The sequence below is a fragment of the Scyliorhinus canicula genome, chromosome 25, assembly GCF_902713615.1.
Source record: "Scyliorhinus canicula chromosome 25, sScyCan1.1, whole genome shotgun sequence".
Lineage (NCBI taxonomy): Eukaryota > Metazoa > Chordata > Chondrichthyes > Carcharhiniformes > Scyliorhinidae > Scyliorhinus > Scyliorhinus canicula.
The window spans coordinates 8,340,432-8,352,568 of record NC_052170.1 but is presented as its reverse complement, the minus strand read 5'-3'; the positions used below and the strand labels follow the sequence as shown (position 1 = coordinate 8,352,568).

The following is a 12,137-nucleotide window of genomic DNA, read 5'->3' as shown; positions in this document are numbered from 1 at the left end:
CCCCCAGTGCCACGTGCTATCGAGTACAGAAATAGGAGAATAGCGCAGGTGAATGTGTGGCTTAAGAATTGGTGCAGGCGGGAGGGATTTAGATTCCTGGACCACTGGGACCGTTTCTGGGGATGGTGGGACCTGTGCAAACGGGACTAACATCCTTGCTGATGGATTTGCTAGTGCTGTTGAGAGGAGTTTAAACTAATTAGGCAAGGGGGGGGGGGGGGGGGACGCAGACTGTTAGCAGAATAGGAACAAGTTTCAAGGGAATAAGACAAGGCTGATGGCCTCTACTTTAATGCCAAGAGTATTATAGGTAAAACAGATGAGGTAAGGGCGAGGATTGACATGTGAAATTGTGATCTTGTAGCAATCATGGGTGCGTGGTTGAGGAAAGGGCAGGATTGGCAGCTCAACATCCCGGGATATAGAATCTTCAGGCGAGACAGGAGGGGGTAAAAGAGGATTATTAGTTAAGGAGTCAGTTACTGCAGTAAGTGGAGATTATATCTTGGAGCGGGCATCAAATGAAGCTTTGTGGATAGAGCTTAAGAATAAAAAAAGGGACCGCCAATCGTTAGGTGTTTATTGTAGACTCCCAGATAGTGAGCAAGAAATTGAAGAGAAAATATGTGCGTAATTCGCAAAGGTGTGTAAAAATAATAATAGGGTAATTATATTAGGTGATTTCAACTTTCCCAACATTCATTTCATCGCGTTAAGGGCTTAGATGGAGTGGAGTTCTTAATGTATACAGGAGAACTTGTTAGCTCAATATGTAGAGGGTTCAACAAGGGATGGAGTAGTGCTGGACCTAATTCTGGGGAATGAAGCTGGATAGGTGGTTGATGTGTTGGTGGGGGAGCATTTTGGTGAAGCGACCACAACATGTTACAATTTAAGTTTGTTATGGACATAGAAATTAACAAGTTGCAAAAAATGTTTTTGGATTGGGGGAGAGTGGATTTTAGTGGGGAAATCTACAGAAGAGAGGTGGGGGGGGGGTTCAAAAAGGAAATGGGAGGGTACAGGCCCAACATGTTCCCTCTAGGGTAATAGGAAGGAATGACAAGTTCAGAAAACCATTGATGACCAGAGATATTCAGGATACGATGAGAAGAGAGGCTTTTAGCAAGTACAAGGAGAGCAAATCAACAGAGGCAATAATGGAACAGAAAGTGCAGGATGGAGCTTAAGAAAGCAATTAGGAGAGCAAAGAGGGGATTTTTTTTTTTCATTTGTTCGTTGGATGTGGGCCATACAGACCAGACCAGGTGAAGGTGGCTGCTTTCCTTCACTAAAGGAAATTAGTGAACGAGATGGGCTTCTACGACGTTTGACAATGGTTTCACGTTCGTCATTAGACTTCTCATTCCAGATTTTTATTGAATTCAAATTCCACCAACTGTCCTGGCGGGATTGGAAGCCAGGTCCCCAGGGAACCCCGGGTCTCTGGATTACTGGTCGAGTGACAATGCCACTACTCGACAGCCTCCCTGAGAAAGCACTGGCTGATAAAAATAGGGGAAATCCCAGGATAATCTATAAGTATATCATGGGAAGAGGATAACCAGGAAAACAAACCTGTTGGACTTTAACCTGGTGTTGTAAGACTTCGAAAGAGCAGAAGTAAGTCCTGTTCTGTGCTGTCTGAAAGGGCAACAGCGCAGACTCCCATCCATTAGATCCCACTAGCTGAGATTCTGCTGCCTCGATGGGCCATGTGCTTCTAAAAATGCCACTGCCCAGTACCAATTATTTCAGTGATCTGAGATTTTTCAAATTTATCCACAAGACCAGTAAGCCCATACACTCTGCACTTTTGCAGGGTTTCTGTGCTTAATATTTTTAAAAGAGGAGAAAGGCAAAAATAAAGGTAAGAAAATAAAGATTTAATATAATTTTCTTCATTGTTCTCAGGGTTGCTACAGCCGATTGCTCAATTTTCTGAAGAGCCACACCAAAATTCTTGGTATCGTCGCTTTGGCAATTTGCGTACTGGAGGTAATGTGGATTCACAGCACAGAAACAGCCTGTTTAGCTCAACTCTTCCACGCGTGTATTTATGCTCTTCTCGAACCTCCTCCCATTTTTCCTCATCAAATACACCATTGTAACCCTCTGTTCCCTTCTTGCTCATATGCTTTAGTTTCCCCTTAAATACTTATATATTACTTCATCAAAACCTTTTCATCATTTTAAAGACCCCTGTTAATTCACAGCGCAGCCTTCTATCACCAAGAGAAAAGAGACCCAGCTTGTCAATCTTTCCCTGGCTAAGAATATCTACATACGTCTAGTATCATTCTTGCAAATCTGTTCTGCACCCTCTCCAGTGCCTCAATATCCTTTTTTGATAATATAGTGACCAGAACTGTACTCTAATTACACTCTAATCAAGGCGCAATACAGAACAAAGGACAGCACAGGAACAGGCCCTTTGACCCTCCAAGCCTGTACCGGTATGATACTATCCTTGGCCAAAAGCCTTAGCAATTCCTTGTGCCGTATCCGTCTATACTCATCCCATCCATGTATTGGTCAAGATGCCTTTTGAACGCCGTTACTGTATCTGCTTCCACAACCTCCCCTGGCAACGCGTTCGAGGCACACACCACCCTCTGTGTAAAAAAAACTTGCCTCGCACATCTCCTCTAAAATTTGTCCCGCGGACCTTAAACCTATGCCCCCTGGTGACTGACCCCTCCACCCTGGGAAAGAGTGCCTGCCCATCCACTCTATCCATGCTCCTCATAATCTTGTTGACCTCTATCAGGTCACCCCACAACCTCCGTCGTTCTAATGAAAACAGTCTGAGTCTATTCAGCCTCTCCGCATAGCTAACACTCTCCAGACCAGGCATCATCCTGGTAAAGCTCCTCTGCACCCTCTCCAAAGCCTCCACATCCTTCTGGTTACAGGCTTAGCATTACTTTCATACTTTTCAATTCTATTCTATTTTATGCCTCAACTGGAAATGTCTACAATGAAAATGATGACTGCATTTATGGAGTATTAGGGTTAAATTATAAATGGGTTAAATTATGCAGACAGGTTACAATCGCCTAAGTATACGAGAATAACGGCTTAGATGGTTAAGCTGATTAAAGATGTTGCTAGAAGAGATGAAGAAAAACGACTCCTCTTTGGGCAGCACAGTGGTTAGCACTGTTTCCTCACTGCACCAGGGACCCGGGTTCAATTCCGGCATCGGATGATTGTGCGGAGTCTGCACTTTCCCCCGTGTCTGCGTGGGTTTCCTCTGGGTGCTCTGGTTTCCTCCCACAGCCCAAAGATGTGCAGGTTAGGTGGATTGCCCACGCTAAAATTGCCCCTTAGTGTTCAAACAGATTAGGTGGGGTTACTGGGGTACGGGTGGAGGTGTGGGCCTCGGTAGGGTACTCTTTCATAGTGTCGGTGTAGACTCGATGGGCCGAATGGCCTCCTTCTGCACTGTAGGGATTCTATGATTCTATGATTGGGTAATCAAAATAAGAAAGTATAGTGTTGAATTTAGAGTGAGACCTGCCAGAGATGATGGCCGGGATTTTCAGCTCTTATTTATGTTGGGTAGGTTTGGTGGTGAGTGCGGAAAATATCACAAGAAGGACTTAGTCGCTTTTACCAGCGACGTAAATACAGGATGTGGTCGACATTTCCCCCATCAGTTGTGTGCTGCTTTCCTGTCATTCAAGGTCGCTTATTAGCTTATCATTATCAGGCCCATATGCCGGAATCGCACCCCCATATCAAAAGTCCATCCATGGCGGTGTTCTAACAGAACGGTGTTATAACAGAATGCCATGATGCACAATCTTTGCAAAAGGTGTGCACGTGGTGAGCAGAACTCCGTGGGGAGCTTGGAGGTGTCGGAGCAGCTCCGCGTCCTCTTGGTGGAGGAGGGGGAGGGGTTGAGTTGGGAGTTAAGTAGGGGGGGGAAGGGAGTGAAGAGCAGAGTGACCAGCCTGCCACTTTTCAGACTTGTGGTAAAAGGCAGCAAGGGGAGATGGAGAATACCATTGCGGGGGCAGGGGTGCCCCTATGCCCTTTCAAGATGCCTGTCAAAAGCCCGCATTCAGCACTCCTGACCTGATTGGCTCCATTGCGGAGATAGGCATCTCCTCCTCCTCTGTGAACCCTGACTGCAGTGTGATGGTGGGGGGGGGGGGGGGGGGGGGGGGGAGGGGCTTTCAAAAGATAAGTTCAAAAGATTGCCCAATGCCAAGGCACGCTCCATTTTCCTTGCTTAAATTGATTAGTGGCCGCAAAATATTCACCCAAGGCATTGGTTGCTAAGTTCAACAGGCAAACTTGCACTGCAAACTATTAATCAAATACAAACATCCTAGCTCTCATGCAGTCATCAAAATGCCTCTGACAGCCAATAAACAATCAGCCCCATTGTTATTCAAATGAATTATAGGTATTTTATAAAATTGAATATTGAGTTTGACTAAATTTGCCGTGGTAAATTATTATAAATGCCTTACAGTATAATCTTAATATAAATTCCTGTCTGCAATTGTGTGTTTACATAATCCTTCCGAAGACTGAAGAATGAGTTTAGGTTTTTCCTTCTGAGATTTATTTTGCCTCAATTATGCGTAGGTTCTAACTTTTTGATTCTCTGTAATTATCTTAAACGGTTTATATGGTATGAATGTGTATATTTAATGTGTTATAAACTAGATGCACACTAGTGCTCAATGGTTTATGGAAAAATACAGAGGGTGGTATTTTCTGCCCCCCACCCGCGTGTGTGTTTCTCAGCAGCAGCATGCAGCAGTTGGCTGATGACGGGATCTTCTGGTTCCACCGCTGTCAATGGAATTTCTCATCGAATCCTGCACCGGGCAACCCGCGGCAGGGGCTTCACCATCGGGGGGAACCAAAGGATCCCGCTGGCGAGAATGGGCGGAAAATTAATCCTCTTTATTGTCACACGTAGGCTTACATTAACACTGCAATGAAGTTACTGTGAAAATCCCCTAGTCGCCACATTCTAGTGCCTGTTCAGGTACACAGAGGGAGAATTCAGAATGTCCAAATACACCTAACAGCACTTTTGACACTTGTGGGAGGAAACCGGAGCACCCGGAGGAAACCCACACAGACATAGGGAGAACGTGCAGACTCCGCACAGACAGTGGCCCATCCGGGAATCAAACCCGGGATCCTGGCGCTGTGAAGCAATGGTGCTGCCCACTGTGCCACCCATGTTAAAATCCCGTGTTAATCACGTCGGATCCATCAAAAGACTTGCGTTTTTAAATAACACATATTCCTCTATGGGGTTCCTCTTGGAAGTGAGATATTTAAGATTTGACATGAGTTTTTTTCTCCTTGGTGTTTTCCTCCTCCCCATTTGTGTACTGTTATAACATCAATAAATGAATGCTGACTGTTCTCTTCTTTTCAATGTTACAGATAGGGGCGATGGCAGCATCCATGATAATGTACTGCCAAATCAAAAAACAGGAACAGACCGTATGAATATGGAGCAGGAATTAGATACTTGCTGTATAATTTTATTTTACAATTTAGATTTCTTTGAATTGCATTTGTTTATTATTAGACAAAGGGTGTTTGTTACAAATAAACTAAAAGGCTTCACAATTTGCATCATGTGCACAGGATGTCAATGGAACAAGAATGTGATCTCCTTCCAGCAATGATCCCACTTTAACTTGCTTTGCCCAATGACTGGGTTTGGGACTGGACAGCCTCGTTTTCTCAGTGTACAGTTTAGAAGTATTGTAAATTATTATAATCTAGTGGCTTTCATCATTGTGATCACTAAGGTTTGCAATTAATTTTTATCAGTAGGAAAGCCAATCTCATATACCCGTTACCTTGCTCTGCCCCTAATGGTTTGACCTTGAACAAAAATATCAACCCTAGTTATAACTAAAATCTGCTTCCCCCTCCCACAAGGAAAGGAATCAAATATACAGCTTTAAAAAAACTCCAACCTGCATTTGGCAAACTGTTCATTAGGGTAATCTTGCCATTTTCATTTAAAGAAATGGGAAAACAAGAAAAATTTGAGGCGATTCACCAGCCGCACTGCACCCAGCGCACACCCCGCTATGTGGCAGCAGACACAATCTGGTTCACAGCCAGCGAGGTTATCACATTTAAATCATCATTTGAATATCCTGGATCAGCCGGATTCTCCTGACTCCCTGGTACCTCTCTCTCTCTCTCTCTCTCTCTCTCCACCACCCCCCCCCCCCCCCCCCCCATCACAGGGTGAGAATGGTGGAAGTCACTACTGGTCTCCACCGCTGAAGACCAGACTAGATAACCACACCAGGGGTGGGGGGGGGGGAGGGGGGACTCTGAGGACATGGAAGCCATGAAGCTCCCGGGTGATCAGGACATGGGAGGCCATTGCCGTTGTACTGCTCTCTGTCACCCTGGTAATACCAGGGAGCCAGGGGCATGGCCTGGAAGAGGAGGGCATGAAGGGGGAGGCACTTGGTAACCCCATAGCGGGGGTGTCACTTACCAGGGGAGGGGGGGTCTAGTATCGGCGACTGGGGATGGGGTCTCAAGGAAGATCCATTGTGAGGGCCCTGATGCCAGTGATTCTTGGAAGGAATGGGGAGTTTGATGCCAGCGAGGATGGTTGAGGGGGTAGGAATACTGAAGCCCCGATGCCAGCGATGAGGAGGGGGGGGGAGGGGTCTTTGAAAAGTGTGCCCCGATCTCTGTGAAACCGGACATGCTGGCGTGTTTCAATCCCACTCCTCTCAGTGCCGGTGCAAATTACACCCCATTCCAAAAAATGACCAAAAATGCGAGAAGATCGCGAGGCAAATTATGCTGGAACAGCTGACACGAAGCACCCCAATATTCTTGCCAAAATGACTTTTTTGGGGAGAATTCCACCCATTTTATCAGTAGTGTATATTTTAGAATAATTTTCAGGCCAATTTCAATTGGTTAGGTAGGATTTTCAAAAGAAGACCAAACAAAAAGCACAGATATTCAGTTGTTCCACATCCATCTTTCAGGTGCTGGACAATCTTCTAAATGTACAATCCGGCAAGCGGGAAGCACACACTCATTTCTATCTGAAGAGGCACTGTCCACATTAGAAACGGTTGTTGTACTAGCATCAGGAACATGTATTGGGAACAGAAACATTCAAATGTATTTATTCAAATCAGAGTCCTTTGCTTCTTAATTGTCAGACATCCGAGCATTTAACTTGCTTTATGCTCAATTCACATATACATGCTGAGAACTGACAGAAATGTTCCTGCACTTATCTGATTGGGGAACTGAGGGGAGCAATCCTACATTAAGGCAACAAGGGAAGCCCTAACCCACCATCTGCTGATCACATCCCTCTTCTTCATACACCTGAGTTTCACATAATCCCGATCTTCAGCTACAGCTGGCTACTACTGTCTGCAGCAGAAATAAGTTTCACGGTCCAATATCAGGGGTTGTAGCCTGTGCTTGAATTTCTAGGCCAAAACTTTGTGAGCAAAGTATAAACATTCCTTGCCTTGCAGCTGATCAAACTCCTTTCCACGTGTAGAGCAGCACTGTATAATAGTTCACACTTGCTATGCTTTTGCAAGGGTTTTACTTGTTAGTTCAGTTCAAGATATGCTTATCACTGTTCAATGGAGAAGACCAAAATAATTTATTAGTGCTAATCAAAAATCCAAAGATTTTTCTTTTGAGCCTTAATTGTAGTGGAGGGGAGAAATCATCAGTTAAAGCCTCTTTAAAACATTGCTAACATCAGGAAAAAAGAAAAAACATTAAAATAATGTGCTGCTTACTATATAACAGACATTATAGCAATGCCTTTGCCAATCAAATACTTTAGGTTGTATTTCATTTTAAATATTAATTTCCTTCTGTAAGTTTGTACCTCTGGCATTTTACACATTCTGCCATTAATAAAAGGTCCCTTTTTGCAAAAGTTAGAGTGAAGTGAAGGGCGCAGGAGTGACGGGAGAGGGAAATATATTTGCTCTCTTTGCACAAGTTACCACTCCAGAGAATAATAAGTTCCACACCAGTACTGGGTGAGCTGGAAGCCTTTTGGGAACTACACCACAGCTATGCAACTACTGCCTTCAACGTCCAAAAGTCTTTATGGAACCTCGAATGGAAATGAATGACAGCTGCGTCCTCACAAAAAAGTTAGAAATATTACTAGCTTGTCCAGAAAGTTGCAGTTCAATGGTTTGCCCAAACATGGTTTCTCATTTCTTAAAAGTTTGTATAACAAGCTCAGGGTGACACACAGAAAGTCATTTCTACCTAAACATTAGGACTATGAATAATTAACAATGGAGTACTTCCATAGCTCTGAAATACATCTGTGGATGACTGAATGAAGTATCAGAAAATGTTTTAATGTTAATAGTTTTGTCAGGATCTGTAACTCTATTACAGGAAGCAAATGTTTGATGTTTGAAAAAGGCAGTGTATTGATAAACCTCCCTGCTCAAAAATAAATTACGTTACATGGTTCCAAATTAAGAGTGCAACGGAAATGTTAAATGATAAAACAACAAAGCTTTTAAATTTAAATATTATTCATGAAAAGAAATCGGGAAATTCAAGCAGAACCTTTTAGGAAGTGACATCTTTTTTTTAAAAGAGCAAATGTTCCAATTGTATTTTTAATATCCACTTTTCTGCATTCACCTGCTATAATTTCCAAATTATATTTAACTAATAAATGATTATCTGAATATATTTGTGGTCCACTTATTTAGTTTTATTTTTCCATTTTCTGTTCTGTATGGAAAGTTGATATCTATATTGAAATGCAATCATTAAGCACTCTTCTTAAATGTTTTTTTTCTGATATGAAGCTGTACACTATCAGGGAGCCTCACGATTATCGCAGAAATTCACAATCTTCAGCATGAATCATGCTGGGACCATAGTCCTAGCAAATCGCGTAACTAGGGCTGTAGATAGGGCTTCAAATTAAATGGCTGTAGTAGGGGAAACTTAAGAACCCAGTTTAAAGGAGGCGGTAAGAGTGAAGGTTAGCAATGTGCTGGATGGTTACCAGAAAATAAAAGAGACAGAACAAATTGATGTTTTAAGCACCAAGGAATTATAGAAGAGTAGTGAAATCTAACATTAAAACAATTTCAAAAGCTTTGTATCTAAATGCAGGAAGCATTTGTAACAAACGTAATGAGCTAACCGCGCAAATATAAACTAAAGATGATTGGTGTGGATTACTGAAACTTGGTTACAAGACCAGTCTGGGAATTGAATATCCAAGGGTACTCAGTTTTTCGGAAAGATAAGCTGAAAGGAAAAAGAGGTGGCGTGGCCCTACTGGGGAGGAAAGGGATCTGTGGTATAATTAGAAATGACATAAGCATTGGAGATTAAATGCGAATGTAACGCCCTTATTCAAAAAGGGAGGAGGCACAATGTGGGAAATTACAGACCAGTTAGTTTAACATCTGTTGTTGGAAAATTGGTAGAATCAATTATCAAGAACATAGTATCAGGTCAATTGGAATGCCAAAGCGCTATCCATCAGAGTCAGCATGATTTTATGAAGGGCAAATCATGTTCGACCAATTTACTAGAGTTCTTCGAAGATGTAACAAAGTGGATAATGGAGATCCCGTAGATGTAGTATATCTGGATTTCCGGAAGGCATTTGATAATCTGTATCACAAAGTGAGATCACATGGGATTGGGAGTAATTTATTAGCTTGGATAGAAGACTGGCTGACGGACAGGAGACATAGAGTCGGGATAAATGGGTAATAAGGAAAGCAAATGGAATGTTGGCATTTATAGAAAAAGGAATTGAATATAAAGGTAGGAGGTGTTGCAACTATACGAGGCATTGGTGAGACTGCACCTGGAGTATTGTGCACAGTTTTGGTCCCCTTATTTGAGGAAAGATGTAGTGGCATTGAAGGCAGTTCAGAGGCGGTTCACGCGATTGATTCCAGAGATGAGGGGTTTGTCGTATGAGAAGAGGTTGAACAGTTTAGGCCGATACTCTCCAGAGTTTAGAGGATTGAGGGGAGATCAAATTGAGGTATTTATGATGCTAAACGGTATGGATAAAGTAGACGTGGAGCAGATGCTTGCTCTTGTGGGGCATTCTAAAACGATAAGTTCATAATCTTAGAATAAGAGTTAGTAAATTTAAAACAGTTTTGAGGAGAAACTATTTCTCCCAAAGGGTTGTGAATCTGTGGAATTCGCTGCCCGGTGAATGCTGGGACAATGAGTCAATTTAAGGAGGAGTTAGACAGATTTTTAATTGGTAATGGGTTGAAGGGTTATGGAGAACAGACAGGATGGTGGAGTTGAGGCCAGGATGGGATCAGCCATGATCACATTGAAGGTGTTTAGGCTCGGGAAGCTAAATTACCGACTCCCGCTCCTAGTTCATGTGTTCCAAGGAGGAGATGCTCTGACTGATTTTGCATCCAGCTTTTGGTCTGTAGCATTGTAGGTAACAGATGAGGAATGTATCAGCCATGATCGAATGGCGGAGCGGAATGGCCTAATTCTGATCCAATATCTTATGTACTTATGAATCTTGCCCTTACAGAAGGTGTTGAGTATTAAGCATTTTTCACCTCTGAAGCAGTGAAGCAATTGTAATGCCTCCTTGTTTTGATCTCACTTACCGCACAAGGAGGTCATGGTAAGATGGCACCCCGCACATTGACAAGGTCTTTCCCCACTTCTGTTGAAAGGTCATCAGCCTGAAACGTTAAGTCTGTTTCTCCACAGATGCTGCCAGACTATTTGCAGCATTTTTTATAAGCATCGCTGGAATGGGCATGGATGGTGGTGCTGTTCCCTAGTGTGCCAACACACTTCAGCCCTCCAGCCAGCTCACACCAATAATGCACAAACAAGCATGCCTAAGTTGTCCATATGTTGTAACTTGCACAGATCCAATTGTAGGGACAACTGGTTACCCCATAGACTCTTTTGAGGCCAAACAATTATACAAAAAGAAGCAAAATTAGAGGCAAAGCAAAAAGGGCCGCTCCTGCCCAAACAAAACAAAGATCAACGGAAACTTAACATCAAATCAAAGTGAGTGGCTACTCTTGGGGAATGTGAGTTCCCTCGATAAGGGGGTGGGGCAATAGTTAAGTTTTTCTGTTGTGTAAATAGAGCCAGCCAGTTCAGTACCAGCTAGAGAGACCAGTAGCGAGGCACTGGTGCTGTGTAAATATTAGTGTAAATAAGGTTGGCCCTTAACTTCCATCTAGCGGTGGGAAGCCACGGGCCGCCGATTTTGAAAGCGGAACGCGCACACTTAACTGCGCTCCGATGTTGCGAGGGACCTTCCTTCATCTTCGGCAGCCTGGGGCCGCCAGTGCCCTGTTCGGCGCAGGCTCTAGCGCTGTGCAGGAAGAGTGCAGCTTGCCCCCTTATGATGCAGCCAGCTTGGTAACGCCATTGAGGGGAGGCATTTAAGCAGAAAGAAATCAACAACCAACTATTTTAACAAGTGTTTTAAAGGCAGGTAGACGCTATTTTAACAGGTTTTCTTTTCTCATCTTTTAAACAGGCATTGGTGATTCTTTTAATGTAATTTTTAATTTTTTATGATTAAAGGTGATTATTTATAAGTGAACATAGTTTGGTTATTTGTTTTAAATCCGTGCAACTATTGAAATCTGCACTATATTATTATATAATTTTATGTGTGGCATGCTTAAATATGTTCATATGTTTTAATTTAGATTACGGTCACAGGATTTTAAAAGTGCCCCAGGGTTTTTTGCTGTCGCTGTCCTTGTAACATCTGATTTTTTTTATTATTATTTATAGAATCACTGCAGTACAGAAGATAGCCATTTGGCCCATCAACTCTCCTCTGACACTCCGAAAGAGCACCCTACCCAAGCCCACGCCCAATTCCCATAACCCTACCTAACCGTTGAACACTAAGGGGAAATTTAGCAAGGCCAATCCACCTAACCCGCATATCTTTGAACTGTGAGAGGAAATTGAAGCACCGGTGGCACAATGGTTAACATTGCTGCCTCATAGTGTCAGGAACCTGTGTTTGGATGACTGTGTAGACTTTGTATGTTGTCCCCGTATCTGCGTGGGTTTCCTCTGTTAGCTCTGATTTCCTCCCATGGTGCAAAGAT

The 12,137-nt window shown here is 43.1% G+C and overlaps 1 protein-coding gene across 3 annotated transcripts in view; it reads left to right on the top strand.

Moving 5' to 3' along the window:
* The window catches only part of LOC119957122 (tetraspanin-1-like), a 53,809-nt gene extending 47,620 nt beyond the window's left edge, over positions 1–6,189 (top strand). For 2 of the 3 annotated variants that reach the window (XM_038784845.1, XM_038784846.1), the window contains exons 7-8: positions 1,915–1,998; positions 5,422–5,612. In XM_038784845.1, coding sequence (XP_038640773.1) covers positions 1,915–1,998; positions 5,422–5,487 — 150 coding nt within the window. In that variant the 3' untranslated portion in view covers positions 5,488–5,612. Of the gene's footprint in view, positions 1–1,914; positions 1,999–5,421 lie in introns of all 3 variants that reach the window. The other variant, XR_005458753.1, reaches the window with a different exon arrangement.
* Positions 6,190–12,137: the final 5,948 nt, after the last annotated feature.